Raw genomic sequence first — 15009 nt, 5'->3', positions numbered from 1 at the left:
AGAACAAATTAATATGAGAAGAGAGAAGAGCCACACGGTCCTCTCAATTGATGCAGAAAAGCATTTGACAAAACCCAGCGTCCGTTCCTGATTAAAACGCTTCAAAGTATAGGAATAGAGGGAACATTCCTGAACCTCATCAAATCTATCTATGAAAGACCCACAGCAAATATCATCCTCAATGGGAAAAAGCTTGCAGCCTTCCCGTTGAGATCAGGAACACAACAAGGATGCCCACTCTCACCACTCTTGTTCGACATAGTATTAGAAGTCCTAGCAACAGCAATCAGACAACGAAGAGAAATAAAAGGTATCCAAATTGGCAATGAAGAAGTCAAACTCTCTCTCTTTACAGATGACATGATTCTTTATATGGAAAACCCAAAAGATCCACCCCCAAACTACTAGAACTCATACAGCAATTCAGCAACGTGGCAGGATACAAAGTTAATGTGCAGAAATCAGTGGCTTTCTTATACACTAACAATGAAAATACAGAAAGGGAAATTAGAGAATCGATTCCATTTACTATAGCACCAAGAACCATAAGATACCTGGGAATAAACCTAACCAAAGAGGTAAAGGATCTGTACTTGAGGAACTACAGAACACTCATGAAAGAAATTGAAGAAGAAACAAAAAGATGGAAGACCATTCCATGCTCTTGGATCAGAAGAATAAAAATTGTTAAAATGTCTATACTGCCTAGAGCAATCTATACTTTTAATGCTATTCCGATCAAAATTCCACCGGTATTCTTCAAAGAGCTGGAGAAAATAATCCAAAATTTTGTATGAAACCAGAAGAGACCCCGAATCGCTAAGGAAATGTTGAAAAACAAAAATAAAGCTGGAGGCATCACGTTACCTGATTTCAAGCTTTATTACAAAGCTGTGATCACCAAGACAGCATGGCACTGGCATAAAAACAGACACATAGACCAGTGGAACAGAGTAGAGAGCCCAGATATGGACCCTCAACTCTATGGTCAATTAATCTTCGACAAAACAGGAAAAAATATACAATGGAAAAAAGAGAGTCTCTTTAATAAATGGTGCTGGGAAAACTAGATAGCTATAAGTAGAAGAATGAAACTCGACCATTCTCTTACACCGTACATAAAGATAAACTCAAAATGGATAAAAGACCTCAACGTGAGACAGGAATCCATCAGAATCCTGGAGGAGAACATAGGCAGTAATCTCTTCGATATCAGCCACAGCAACTTCTCTCAAGATATGTCTCCAAAGGCAAAGGAAACAAAAGGGAAAATAAACTTTTGGGACTTTATCAAAATCAAAAGCTTCTGCACAGCAAAGGAAACAGTCAAAAAAATAAAGAGGCAACCCAAGGAATGGGAGAAGATATTTTCAAATGACAGTACAGACAAAAGTTTGATATCCAGGATCTATAATGAACTCCTCAAACTCAACATAAATGAAACAGGCAAACATATTAAACAATGGGCAAAAGATATGAACAGACACTTCTCCAATCAAGACATACAAATGCGTAGCAAACACATGAAAAAATGTTCATCATCACTAGCCGTCAGGGAGATTCAAATTAAAACCACATTGAGATATCACCTTACACCAGTTAGAATGGCCAAAATTAGCAAGACAGGAAACAACATGTGTTGGAGAGGATGTGGAGAAAGGGACACCCTCTTACACTGTTGGTGGGAATGCAAGTTGGTGCAGCCACTTTGGAGAACAGTGTGGAGATTCCTCAAGAAATTAAAAATAGACCTTCTTTATGACCCTGCAATTGCACTCCTGGGTATTTACCCCAAAGATACAGATGTGGTGAAAAGAAGGGCCATCTGTCCCCCAATGTTTATAGCAGCAATGGCCATGGTCGTCAAACTATGGAAAGAACCAAGATGCCCTTCAACGGATGAATGGATAAGGAAGATGTGGTCCATATACACTATGGAGTATTGTGCCTCCATCAGAAATGATGAATACCCAACTGTTGTAGCAACATGGATGGGACTGGAAGAGATCATGCTGAGTGAAATAAGTCAAGCAGAGAGAGTTAATTATCATATGGTTTCACTTATTTGTGGAGCATAAAAAATAGCATGGAGGACAAGGGGTGTTAGAGAGGAGAAGGGAGTTGGGGTAAATTGGAAGGGGAGGTGAACCATGAGAGACTATAGACTCTGAAAAACAATCTGAGGGGTTTGAAGTGGCGGAGGGGTGGGAGGTCGGGGTACCAGGTGGTGGGTATTATAGAGGGCATGGATTGCATGGAGCACTGGGTGTGGTGAAAAAAATAATGAATACTTTTTTTCTGAAAATAAATTAATTAAGAAAAAAAATCAGAAAAAAATTAAAATAATAAGTAAGTAAATAAATAAATAAATAAATAAATAAATAAAATAATCTTTGATTTCCTAGATTAAAAAAAAGAGAAAAAGTTAGAAAACATTGCCTTATTCCAAGTACAGGACAGTACCCAAGGATAAGGAGTTGGGAACATGCCTGCTGGGGGGCTCTCCTCCTCCCTCACAGAGATGAAGCCCAAGGCTACACGAACTCCCTGTATCCTTGTGCTTGGGGATGTGGGCCCTGCCGACGCTTTTACCTTTGTCCTTTCAAGTTCCCTTGGGTGAGTAAAGCATCCCTTATTCATGATTCTGTATAAGCGCATGTTCCAAATCTCTCTGCTTTTTTCTTCTGCTCTGCTTCTGCTCTGACTCCTGTCAACTTCCTTTGCTTTATCAGGAGATATGGAGACACAGATCTCAGGGACACATCCATGCATACCAGCAGGCTGATGCTTTATCTGTGTCTCTTTACAACACCTGAACACTGGCCCCTGGGACTGTTGCCTCACACATTCCTCACTGCTCTCTTTCCAGACTCATGGTATCCACCATCCCCCTGTTTTCTGGGTATCTGCATGTTCTCATTTCAGCCTGTCTGTCTGGCATCAGACAAAGCATCCTCAGTGTTGTCTTCCAATTTCGTGTTCTGCCTTTCAGCTGCATCTTCTCACAGATGGAAGGATCAGTCACAGTAAGTTTTTGTTTTTCTCTTTTACCTCCAGAGAATTGAATTAACTCACTTCCTGATTTCCATCTTCTTTCCATAATATAACTTCATTATTTCTACAAACACTCAATGTGCTCCATTTTTCAGTAGTTCACATTTTTTAAATTAATTTATTTTTTCAGCATAACAGTGTTCATTGTTTTTGCACCTCACCCAGTGCTCCATGCAATACTGCCCTCTCTAATACCCACCACCTCGTTCCCCCAACCTCCCATCCCCCGCCCATTCAAAACCCTCAGATTGTTTTTCGGAGTCCATAGTCTCTCATGGTTCACCTCCCCTTCCAATTTACCCCAACTCCCATCTCCTCTCTAACACCCCTTGTCCTCCATGATATTTGTTATGCTCCACAAATAAGTGAAACCATATAATAATTGACTCTCTCTGCTTGACTTTTTTCACTCAGCATAGTTTCTTCCAGTCCCGTCCATGTTGCTACAAAAGTTGGGTATTCATCCGTTCTGATGGAGGCATAATACTCCATAGTGTATATGAACCACATCTTCCTTATCCATTTGTCCGTTGAAGGGCCTCTTGGTTCTTTCCACAGTTTGGCGACCATGGCCATTGCTCCTATAAACATTGGTGTACAGATGGCCCTTCTTCTCACTATATCTGTATCTTTGGGGTAAATACCCAGGAGTGCAATTGCAGGGTAATAGGGAAGCTCTATTTTTAATTTCTTGAGGAATCTCCACACTGTTCTCCATGGGCTGCACCAACTTGCATTCCCACCACCAGTGTAAGAGGGTTCCACTTTCTCCACATTCCCTCCAACACATGTTGTTTCCTGTCTTGCTAATTTTGGCCATTCTGACTGATGTAATGTGGTATATCAATGTGGTTTTAATTTGAATCTCCGTTATGGCTAGTGATGATGAACATTTTTTCATGGGTTTGATAGCCATTTGTATGTCTTCATTGGAGAAGTTTCTTTCCATATCTTCTGCCCATTTTTTTGTATGTTTGCCTGTTTCATTTGTGTTGAGTTTGAGGAGTTCATTATAGATCCTGGATATCAACCTTTTGTCTGTTCTGTCATTTGCAAATATCTTCTCCCATTCCGTGGGTTGCCTCTTTGTTTTCTTGACTGTTTCCTTTGCTGTGCAGAAGCTTTTGATCTTGACGAAGTCCCAAAAGTTCATCTTCGCTTTTGTTTCCTTTGCCTTTGGAGACATATCTTGAAAGAAGTTGCTGCGGCTGATATTGAAGAGGTTACTGCCTATATTCTCCCCTAGGGTTCTGATGGATTCCTGTCTCACGTTGAGGTCTCTTATCCATTTTGAGTTCATCTTTGTGTACAGTGTAGTTCACATTTTTAACATAAAATGAGTTTCCTATATTCCTACCATTTCATGTCCTGGACTATGATTGATGAGTCTGCACACAATGTTCCTGAGCCCTCCTTATCACATTGGGGTCCCTCTCTGATGTCCATTCATGTTGAACACACCTCCTACACCCATGAGTTCCAGAGACAATTGCTTCCAGGGGTGGCCTGAAGCTCAGAACTGTAAGGGGTGGGTGGTTACAGCCCCACTGACCTCTGGCATCCACTGTCCCAACATAGCATCTGAGCAGGGATGTGTCTGGCAGGGATGACTGCCATGGAAGCCACAGTCTCACACGTGGACAGCTGCCTGTGCAGGGTTTCACTGGACAAAACTCTTCCACACACACAAACACACACACACACACACACACACACACACACACACACACACACAAACACACACACACACGAGACATGGCTCAGTGCTGATGTCTGGACTGAGTTATTGGGCATAGTCATGCCAGGACCCACCCGACACAAGGTAGAAGGGTCACACTGCTTCCACAGACAGTGAGACACTGGATGCCCTTCCTGCTTGTGATAATGTGGATGCCTGTTCTGTTCACACAGAGGCAAAAATCAAATTTGATGACCCCCCAATTTGATCCCAGACACTGGCAGTCACTCAGCTTTCACTTCTTTTTCTGTTGTGGTCCGTGTCAATTTCAGAAAATTTTATTTCTCATTTTCTGCAAATACCTGTTTCTACTAATTTCAGAAACATTGTAAATAGCATTTCTCAGTGTTAAGAACTATGGGGTCTCTCAAGGATGTGGAGAACCAACTGCAAGCTGACAGGGTCCTTGCAGTCTCAGGAGTCTTGCCAACGGCTAGCTCTCTCAATCCCTGCAGTTCATTCACTACTTGATTGGGATCACATTAGCTCTCGCAGTCATGCTGACACAGACCTTGAGCTCCTCTGTAAATATGCTTTAGCAAAGTCTCTTGCTTTGAACGAAGGCGGTCACCTGGCACTTGTGGTCCTCCAACCTCAATCTCCCTAATAAACATTCTTGTTATTGAAGTATAAAATAAAGTCTCTTGAGCATTTTGGGGCTCTACTGGGTCATCAGCCTGTGGAGAACTCTGGATCACAGTTTTCTCTCTTTTGTTTTTCATAATTCCCACCGTTTTCTCTCAGTCTTCCCTGGGACTTATCACAATGATCAATGATCTAACCTGACTGTGGGGTCTGACACATGGACCTCTTTGGTCTTAACCACACCCCTCTTAATCAGGTCAGGAATCTAACAAAAGTCATCCCATAGACAATCTAGGTCCCACTGACCTCACAACCACTCTGAGGAGTAGAGTGAGGATAGCATGCTACAGACCAGATCACTGTGCTAACAGTCACTTGGGCAGTGGACACAGGAGTAGTAATGACATGAGAATCAGCTTTGTCTCTCATATCAGAGCACTCACCCAAGTATTGTTTCCTATAGCTTACAGGCAAGACCCCAGGGTGAGGAGGATGTCTCTGTCCCTGGAACAAGGGGGCAACAAAGAGCCAGGAGGGACTCAAAAAGGCATTTTCCCATGAATGGGGTGTGGACCATGTCACAGGAAAACACAGAAGTCCTTGGAGGCTGTGACAGAAAGACAGCCCACACTCCAGGGCCAAGAGATGGTCTGTGTTCCCTTCCCTTTTTGCGTCTATATCTCCTCTGGCTCATTGCCACGGATATCTCAACTTGAGCCATTCAGAGACACCACACGAGTGTCTGAGCTGATATGAGCTCCCCAGCACAGCAGGAACCCATGCCTTCTGCAGCAGCTCTGGTTCTGGGGACCTGTCCATGGTGAGGACCAGGGTTGTGGGGATTAAGGAGACCCATGGGGGAGGCTCTGGGAGGGAAGGACCTGCCCTGGTCTCCTCACTTGATTGGGCATCACAGGGAGCCAAAGGGTTCCCCCACTGCACCGTCATGGACACCAGAGCCAGGCTAGGACCCTAGGCAGGGGTTGTTCACCTTCCTATTGTCATATCCTGCATACGTGACAACCCCATGATAGGACACCTACCTCTGAGAACCACACCTTGTATGTCTGCATGTCCTGTGGGCACCGTGGTCTCACCCTCTGGCACAGTCGTCTCACCCTCTGTACAGCCAGAGTGAGGGAGATGAGACACCATGACCTCCACCTTCATGGCCTTGCTCTGTCTTGGTAAGATCTGAGGAGGGAAAGGGAGGCCTTAGTTTGGGAGGAAGCCACCCCAGAGTCAAGCCCTGGTCTGTCAGAGACCCCAGGCTCAGGAGGCTCATGGGGAGAAGGGGTTCTGCTAGGATTCGGGGCAAACCTCTGACACGGACTGTCTTCCAGGGCTGAGTGAAGACCCCAGGATGCAAGCACAGGCAGGTGAGTCTGTCCCCAAAGGCCCCAGTCCCACCTCCTCACTAGGGACAGGGGTCACCCAGCAGGCCTCTGGGCATTTAGAACAGCAGTTCTGGGCTGACCCAGGGGCACTTCTGGCGGTTTGGCATTGAGCTGGTACCAGGGGATGGGGAAGGTCTGTGTCCCAGCCTCTGTTTCCTTCCAGGGACCCTCCCCAAACCCACCATCTGGGCTGAGCCCAGCTCTGTGATGCCCTGGGGGACACCTGTGACCATCTGGTGTCAGGGGAGCTTGGAGGCCCAGGAGTACCACCTGCATAAAGAGGGGGACTCATGGAATTGGGAGACACGGAAGCCACTGGAGTCCGGGTACAAGGCCAGCTTCTTCATCACATACATGACAGATGTATATGCAGGAAGATACCAGTGTGACTATGAACGCCCCAATGACTGGTCAGAATACAGTGACCCCCTGGAGCTGGTGGTGACAGGTGCGACCCCACTCAGGGTCCCAGCCCCAGACTCTGCCCTCAGGAAGGGGGTGGGCTCTCAGGTGTCTCCCTCTCACAGCCCAGCCTGGGGATACCTTGGGGGTCTGAGCCCGATTGAACACCACCCCATCCTCCTCTCCTAGGATCCCATGGCCAACCCAGCCTCTCAGCCCTGCCCAGCCCTGTTGTGACCTCAGGAGGGAATGTGACCCTCCAGTGTGCCTCACGGATGGGATTCCACAGATTTGTCCTGATGAAGGAAGGAGAGCGCCATCCCTCCTGGGCCCTGAACTCCCAGCCAGCCCCCCGTGGGGGGACCCAGGCCCTGTTCCCTGTTGGACCTGTGACCCCTAGCCTCAGGTGGATGGTCAGATGCTATGGCTATTACAGCAACACCCCCCAGGTGTGGTCGGACCCCAGTGACCCCCTGGAGCTGCTGGTCTCAGGTGAGAAAGTCTGACTGTTGCCCCATCTGTGTTTTGAGGTACCTGACAGTTAACAGGGACTCTGCTCCCATGGCCCAGAGTCCCCATCTGGGGCACAGCCTGTCTCTGCATCTTCTTCCAGAGCTGATGGTCCTTCCCGATTGCCCTTATTACCTGAATTCCTCCGGCCATTGTCCTCCCTCCCCTCCCCCTACAATGTCACTGTCATTTTGCGAAAGGACCCATGCCCCAAAGACAGGGTGGGAGAGGGGACCACGGGGACTCACAGGTCAGTGTCACGGAGGGTATGGACAGTGAGACCCGGGTGTCAGGACGGGAGAAGGGAAGTGTGGGGAAAAACAGCTCCTGCCATCCACTGCTGGTCTCTCCTAGGTGTGTCAGGGAAGCCCACCCTGCTGACCCAGCCTGGCTCTCTAATGATGCCTGGACAGAGCGTGACGCTCCAGTGTCGCTCTGATGTTGGCTATGACAGATTCGCTCTGTCCAAAGAGGGGGCACCTGACCCTCCCCGGCAGCTTGGCAAGCAGCCCCAGGCTGGGTTGTCTGGGGCAGACTTCCCCCTGGGCCCTGTGAAACCCTCCCATGGGGGCCGGTACACGTGTTACGGTGGATACACCCTCTCCTCCGAGTGGTCGGCCCCCAGTGACCCTCTGGACATCCTGCTCACAGGTGAGGGCTCACGGCATTGGTCAGGGTCCAGATGCTGCACAGGTCCTGTCAGGGGAGCCCAGGTGGTGGTGGCTGGGATTGGGGTGGGGGGGTCCGGGGGGAGGGAGAGACAGAGAGGGACAGGGGATGGGATGGCACAGACTCGGAGGACACAGACAGACTCAGTTCAGAACAAGGGCTGGACAGCCCCTCATCCCCCCCCCCTTCCTCTTCCTAGGACAGCTGCCCTACACACCCTCCCTCTCGGTGCAGCCACGACGCATGGTGGCCCCAGGAGAGAATGTGACTCTGCTGTGTCAGTCACAGAGCTCTGTTGACACTTTCCTTCTGACCAAGGAGGGAGTAGCTGATCCCCCGCTGCGTCTTAGATCACAGTACCGAGCTGGGCAGCACCGGGCTGAATTCCCCCTGATGCCTGTGACCTCAGACCACGGGGGGTCCTACAGGTGCTACGGCTCTGCCAGCACCTCCCCCTATCTGTTGTCACAGCCCAGTGACCCCCTGGAGCTCCTGGTCTCAGGTGAGAGTCGCTGACTCTGTCCCCTTGTGTCCCAACATTGTCTTCAGGACCCTGTGTCCATGAGGGCTCTGGTCTAGGATGGAAGTGAGGGGCCCCAAGGGAATGTCAGCAGAGGGGTCTACCCCTTCACAGTGCAGAAGGGAAACAGGGTCTTCCCACCCTTGCCCAACCCTCGCCCACAGCACCAGAATTGTCCTGGTGGAGGAGGGCCTTTGGGGCCACAGGGCACATGAGGAGGAAGAGTGTGTGCAGCGATAAGGTGTCAGGGGAAGCTCCAGCCTCTCCCCCGCCCAGCCCCACACTCCTGTCTTTTCCTCAGGACCCTCTATGGGTCCCGGCCCCATAACCACAGGGCCAGGCTCAGCTGACTGTGAGTCACAGGGGCTGCTGTCCAGTGGCTTTTCTTCTAGGCTTCCAGAGATGCCAGGGAGACCTCGGGACTCCAGGGGCTCTGAGGATGTTGGAGGGGCCTGGGGTGGTCATGGCAGAGGGAGGTGGAGGGGCCCAGTAGGGGAGGAGAAGTCAAGTACAGTGGGGAGTCCTGCAGGCCTTGCACCTCACCCTTGCTGACCTCAAGAGGCTCTGAGGGTGAATGATGGTCTCTGTCAGCCTTAGTGGGTGGGTCCATGGGGAGCGGAGGCTGAGCTGCCCCTTCAGGTCAAGGGCCTCCGGAGGTGCTGGCTGGCACATGCCCCTCCCCTGGGTGGACCTCAGTTTCCCCAAGTGTAAAGGAGAGAGTCGTGGACAGAGTAGATTTCCCATCAGACCATGACTCTGATCCTGGGAGAGGAGGGCTCACGGTGAAGACCCCCAGGTAGTGATCTATGGGTCCTTTAGCAACAATGACAGTGACATTGTAGGGGGAGGGGAGGGAGGACAATGGCTGGGGGCATTCAGGTAATACGGGCAATCTGGAAGGACCATCAGCTCCGGAAGAAGATGCAGAGACAGGCTGTGCCCCAGAGGGGGACAGAACTCCGAGCTGGTGTCTGCACAGGAGACAGCATGAGGAGAACACAGGAAACCCATAGTTGGGTTTTAGTCCCAGCCCTGCCGCCTCCATGCTGGGCAACCTGAGACACATGAATGACCTCTTCTCTTTGTCTCAGTTTTCTGTCTGTGGGGTGGGTGGAGGGGCAGCAGTTGTCTGCTCGGTGATCGTTGATGGATATAGAGCTGAGTGCACAGAGCCCAGCAGGTTCCTGGCACACAGTAGGCGCTCAGTTAAATGGCATCACTGGCGCATTCATGGTGTAGCTCCTGCCCAAGGTCCCCACTGGTACCTGTACATCCTCATCGTGGCCGTGGTGGCCTTCATCCTGCTGCTCAGCCTCCTCGTCTGCCTCCAGGTTCGACACAGGCATCAGAGCAAAGGCAGGAAGTTGGGTGAGAAGGGAAGGGCATGATGGGCTGCAGGGGTGGTGGCGGCTCCATGGGCCGAACAAAGATGGGCTCAGGGCAGCGGCCAGAGGGAAACCAGAGTGGTGGGAAAGGCCAGCGTAGGAGGACACTTGTGCAGAATCTCAACCCAGAGAACCTAAAAAGAAACCCTGAGGTTGGCCCCCACGTGCCAATTGAAAGTTTTCCCCTCTTTTGATCTGGAGATATGGAAAACCACCCAGACAGTATGTGTGAAGGGCGCCTTTCCCTGGAATCAAAAGGGGGGGGGTCATATCCTCCCAGTCTAGAGGGACACTGATTCTCAATGTCCTGCAGGGGCTGCAGACCCAGAGCCCAAGGACAGAGGCCTGCACGACAGGTAACTCCTGCCCGCAGTCCCCCAGACTCCCACCCACCTGCCCCTGCTATGCCTCCTAACACACTGTCTCCTCCCCAGATCCAGCCCAGCTGCTGCCACCCAGGAGGAGAGCCTGTGTGAGATGAAGGGGGATGCCTTGGGGGTGGGCTGGGAGGGTCTTGGGGAGGGTTTGAGGACTGAATTCCCACATACCCCTCAGCCCACTGCTGAAGCCCCGGGATGGCAGATGTCCTAACTGGGAGGAGGGCAGAGTCTGTAGCCCTGAGAGGAGGGCTCAGGGAACTTGCCAAGAGACACACCCCGTTCTGTCCCAGCAGATGCTGCCATGCAAGACACTCAGCCTGAGGAGGGGGTGGAGCTGGACCATCAGGTGAGACTCCCAACCCTCGTGCAGACCCCAGGGCCCTTGTGGTACCAAACAGAATCCAGTGGACGCTTCTGTGTCCTCACACCACCCAATCTAAGTAGTGTCCTTCAGAGGCCCTCACACTCCTTGGGCACCCAGGATCAGCCCACTGTGACCTCGTGGGTCCTCCTCTGTGCTCCTCTTATCTGGCTCCCCAACCACTGCCTGACTTCTGTTGTTGGGGTGCATGCCCACGTCTCAAGAGGGTGCATGAAAAAATTCTCCCACTGGTCACTAAGCCCCTTCATTCATTCAGCCAGCAAAAGACACAGGGAGCTCAGCATTTGCCAGGCCCCACCTAGTGCTGCTGGCATAGCTGTGAGCAAATCTGACCACCCTCCATGAGTTCACTTTGTAGTTGGTGGACAATATGCACGGAAATGGGCAGCATCCTCAAGAGCAACGTGTGGCCAAGGAAAATAAAGCAGGGTACAGAGTAGCAGGTGCAAAGGTCCTGAGGCAGCAACATGCTTTATCAGGAGCATGGCCCATGCAGCTGCAACCAAATGAGCAAGAAACTCTGTCCGGAATAGAATCAGAGCCAGAGTTGAATCACACGCCCCAAGGCTCAGGAAGCCCCTGGAGAGTTCACCAGGAAAGTGACCTAATGGGCAGGAAAGTTTGAAGCCTCGCTCTGGCAACCATGGGGAAAATTGTCTGAGGTTGTCGAGGGGAATCAAGGAGACAACCCTCCCCCTCACTGTCTGTCCACAGCAGAACACACAAGATGAAGACCCCCAAGGACCGACGTACATCCAGGTGAGCCTGTTAAGATCAAGATTCAGGTGGGGACTGGCCACTTCTCCTTTCCCTGTGTCAGAGGGATTACTGGACTCGGAGGACAGACAAGCAGAGGAAAACAGGCAGACGGAGTGTCAGGTGGGTCCCTTCTTCTTCAAGCATTCAGGGTCCCCCTCCTCAATCACAAACCTCCCCTCTCTTTCCCACTGCAGGTTGCTGCATATGACACCCCCCAGGATGTAACCTACACCCAGCTTCATCCCTTGACTCTCAGACAGGAGACAAGGGCATCCCCTCCATCCCAATTAGGGGAGCCCCCAGCAGAGCCCAGTGTATATGCTGCTCTGGCCATGCACTAGTCCAGGAGGGGTCCTGACCCCACACTCCATGGAGGGTGACCACAGGGACCCTGAAAGGCACAGGAGTTGCCCACAGTGAGTGTCACCTAATGATGACCCCAGCCAGCCTGGACTCTTCACTTGGACCAGCAAGAACTCCTGGGACCCTCTGGGAGTCACTGATTCTGCCATCAAAGATAGTAATACCCCTACACTTTGGAAATCAAAGCAACAGACTTCCCAATTACCCATGAATGAAATGAGAAAATCCAAATGGAAATGAGAGAAAGTTTACACTGAAGGACAGTGTAAATGTTACATATCAAATCTATGAAATGGGAAAATAAGAACCAAGAACTAATCTATTAGAACAGAAAAAGACTAAAATAATTAATGACAGAACCTATTCTATCAAGAATTTGGGAAAAGAATAGCAAGTTATTCCAAACAAAGGTAGAAGGCAGAAAATAATAAAGACAAGACATAGCTAGTAATGAGGACAAATTTAAAAATAGAGAAAAACCAATGAAGCTGAAAGTGTTCCTTTTTGTAAGCAATGGTCACATTTATAAATCTTAGCCACAAAACTAAGGAAAGAGAGAGAGAGAGAGGGAGGAGGTTCACATCATTATTAGGATGGCATCCCATCCTACAGACTTTAAATTTAGAATGGAACATTATTAACTCCTTATGCTGATATATGAGACATGTAAATGAAATGGGTAAAATTCTCAAAATAGAAGCTACTAAATTGATGGAGAAGTAGAAATTATGTATCACCTTATGAATACATTGAATGCATTGACTGTGATTAAACTGTCCCCCATCTGAAGTGTGTGGAGACTGAGAGAATTGGAGTCAGAGTGGTGGCTGGCGGGGCTGGACTGTGGAGATGGGGAGGTGTTGGTCAGGATTATAGACAGAAGAAGAACAAGGTCTCTACAGTTGTAAGACCACAAGTTCTGGGGATCTCATATACAGCATGATGACCGCAGCTCATAACACTGTATCCTATTCTTGAATGTTGCAAAGAGAGTAGATCTAAATGTTCTGTCACACACAAGAAAGGCAGCTGTGGTATGGCATGGAAGTGTGAGCTAACAGCATGGGGAGAATCATTTTGTTATATTTGTGTCTGTTGAGGAAGCTTCATTGGCAATTTCCTCCAAACACTTACCCCTTGAGGAAACACACACATGGTTACACACATGCATATACACACACCAAAATTACACAAACCTTTCCTGAGAATAAAAAGGGAGGAAGCAATATTGGATCAGGCCAGGGAACTGTGAACACCAAAAAAACTGGCAAGGTAATTACAGAATGAAAAAGGGGCAGAAATTTCTCTCACGTAAACCTAGATGTACATGTCTAAACAAAACGTTCACAAATAAGATCCAGCAATAGGACTCTACATCATGACCACACTGGATTTTGGGGGGAGGGAAGGAACAGAGTAGTTTAACTCAATCAATATAATCTGATACATTAACAGAATATGTAAAAATGACCATCTCACAAACCAGAGGGAGGGGTATGGGGAGATGGTTGAAAAGGTGAAGGAGATTAAGTCGTACCAACTTCCAGTTACATAATAAATGAGCGCCAGGGGTGAAAATTACACTTTAGGGAATATAATCAGTAACATTGTAATCATTTTTTGTGTGACACATGGTAATTGGATTTCTTAGAGTGAGCACTGCCTAATGTATATAAATGCTAATTCACTATGATGGACCTTGAAACTAATATCACATGTTAACTATAAATCAAAATTCAAAAATGATGTATTATAAGTTGGCTAATTGAACATAATAATAAAAATTTAAAATTAATAAATAATCTCAACAGTTGCAGACAAAGCTTTTGATAAAACACACCAACAATTCATAATGCATACAAAAGCTCATCAGAAATAAAATGGAGTTTCCAACAATTCATGAAGCCATGGTTAGCAATCAGCACCTGGCCTTCATCTTCAAAGGTGAGAACTTGAAGTCCTTCTCTCTGTGATGGGGATGATCCAAGTATGTTTCTTATGACCATTTGTATTCAGCACAGCATTCAGTTCATATAATTGGAGGTACCAACCAATCCTTAAACCAGTTAGCATGGCAAAAATTAACAAGACAGGGAACAACAAATGTTGGCGAAGATGTAGAGAAAGGGGAACCCTCCTACACTGTTGGTGGGAAGGCAAATTGGTACAGCCAGTTTAGGAAACAGTGTGGAGGTTCCTCAAAAAATTAAAAATAGAGCTACCCTATGACCCAGAAATTGCACTACTGGGTATTTACCCCAAAGTTACAGATGTAGTGAAAAGAAGGGCCACCTGTACTCCAATGTTCATTGCTGTAAGGACCTATTTAGCCAGAGCGACTCCATCTCGGTTAAATGGCCATTTTGTTGTTTGTGCAGTAAACTTAAATTGATCCTCCCCCAGAGAAACTTACTTAAGAGCAAGTCCAGGAAACCAATAAAATGTAGTCATCTAGTTCCTGATAACACAGCCCAGAATACAAGGACGAGTCAGGCCAGATGGAGACATCTAATCAGTAGGAAGTACTGTTTGTAACACTGAGAAGGTCTTGTCCAAACCAAAATGACTCCATCTTGGGAAGGATGGCCATCTTATTATTCACACTGAATATGTTAACTGATTAAGCCTTCCCCCAAAGTACTCTTTTTTTTTTTTTTTCCCCAAAGTACTCTTTGTAACAGTTCCTGGTATGGGGTAATCTTAAATAACACGTCACTAGACCAGATGGAACTAGCCAATCAGCAAGAGACACACAAACCCGGTGGGTTGAGATACCGAGATATGGGTTGCAGTTTCACCCAATAAAAAGTAGACTGTAAGATTGGGAGGGGTTGCTCTCTTTAGAGGTGGCCCTGACCAGTCGAT

At 48.3% G+C, this 15009-nt stretch overlaps 2 protein-coding genes across 5 annotated transcripts; both read left to right on the top strand.

Moving 5' to 3' along the window:
• Positions 1 to 6530: 6530 nt before the first annotated feature.
• On the top strand, positions 6531 to 8871 carry LOC309853303 (leukocyte immunoglobulin-like receptor subfamily A member 6; the record flags this gene model as incomplete). Its single annotated transcript, XM_082711139.1, has 6 exons — positions 6531 to 6564; positions 6721 to 6756; positions 6938 to 7222; positions 7420 to 7668; positions 8041 to 8337; positions 8555 to 8871. The coding sequence occupies 6 exons, from the start codon at positions 6531 to 6533 to the stop codon at positions 8869 to 8871; spliced, it is 1218 nt and encodes a 405-aa protein (XP_082567265.1).
• Positions 8872 to 9709: 838 nt separating this feature from the next.
• On the top strand, positions 9710 to 13909 carry LOC309852723 (leukocyte immunoglobulin-like receptor subfamily B member 5). 4 transcript variants are annotated; one of them, XM_082709888.1, is made up of 6 exons: positions 9710 to 10243; positions 10574 to 10616; positions 10695 to 10732; positions 10934 to 10986; positions 11740 to 11781; positions 11976 to 13909. In XM_082709888.1, the coding sequence occupies exons 1-6, from the start codon at positions 9919 to 9921 to the stop codon at positions 12120 to 12122; spliced, it is 648 nt and encodes a 215-aa protein (XP_082566014.1). In that variant the 5' UTR covers positions 9710 to 9918; the 3' UTR covers positions 12123 to 13909. The 4 variants fall into 4 exon arrangements, with proteins under 4 accessions (XP_082566014.1, XP_082566012.1, XP_082566013.1 ...); XM_082709886.1 differs by having other exon boundaries at positions 11740 to 11901; XM_082709887.1 differs by having other exon boundaries at positions 11737 to 11781.
• The last annotated feature ends 1100 nt before the right edge of the window (positions 13910 to 15009 follow it).

This window comes from Mustela nivalis, assembly GCF_964662115.1.
Source record: "Mustela nivalis genome assembly, chromosome: 18".
Classification (NCBI taxonomy): domain Eukaryota; kingdom Metazoa; phylum Chordata; class Mammalia; order Carnivora; family Mustelidae; genus Mustela; species Mustela nivalis.
Note: the sequence above shows the minus strand (reverse complement) of the source record. Positions and strands in the feature narration are given on the sequence as shown.

What these genes read in the sequence shown, in the direction of transcription:
- LOC309852723 (XM_082709885.1), top strand. Translation starts at nt 9,919, where the DNA reads ATGCTGGGCAACCTGAGACACATGAATGACCTCTTCTCTTTGTCTCAG. An exon ending in GACAGAGGCCTGCACGACAG is followed by an intron (nt 10,617 to 10,694) that starts GTAACTCCTGCC and finishes TCTCCTCCCCAG; the next exon opens with ATCCAGCCCAGCTGCTGCCA. An exon ending in CACCCAGGAGGAGAGCCTGT is followed by an intron (nt 10,733 to 10,933) that starts GTGAGATGAAGG and finishes CTGTCCCAGCAG; the next exon opens with ATGCTGCCATGCAAGACACT.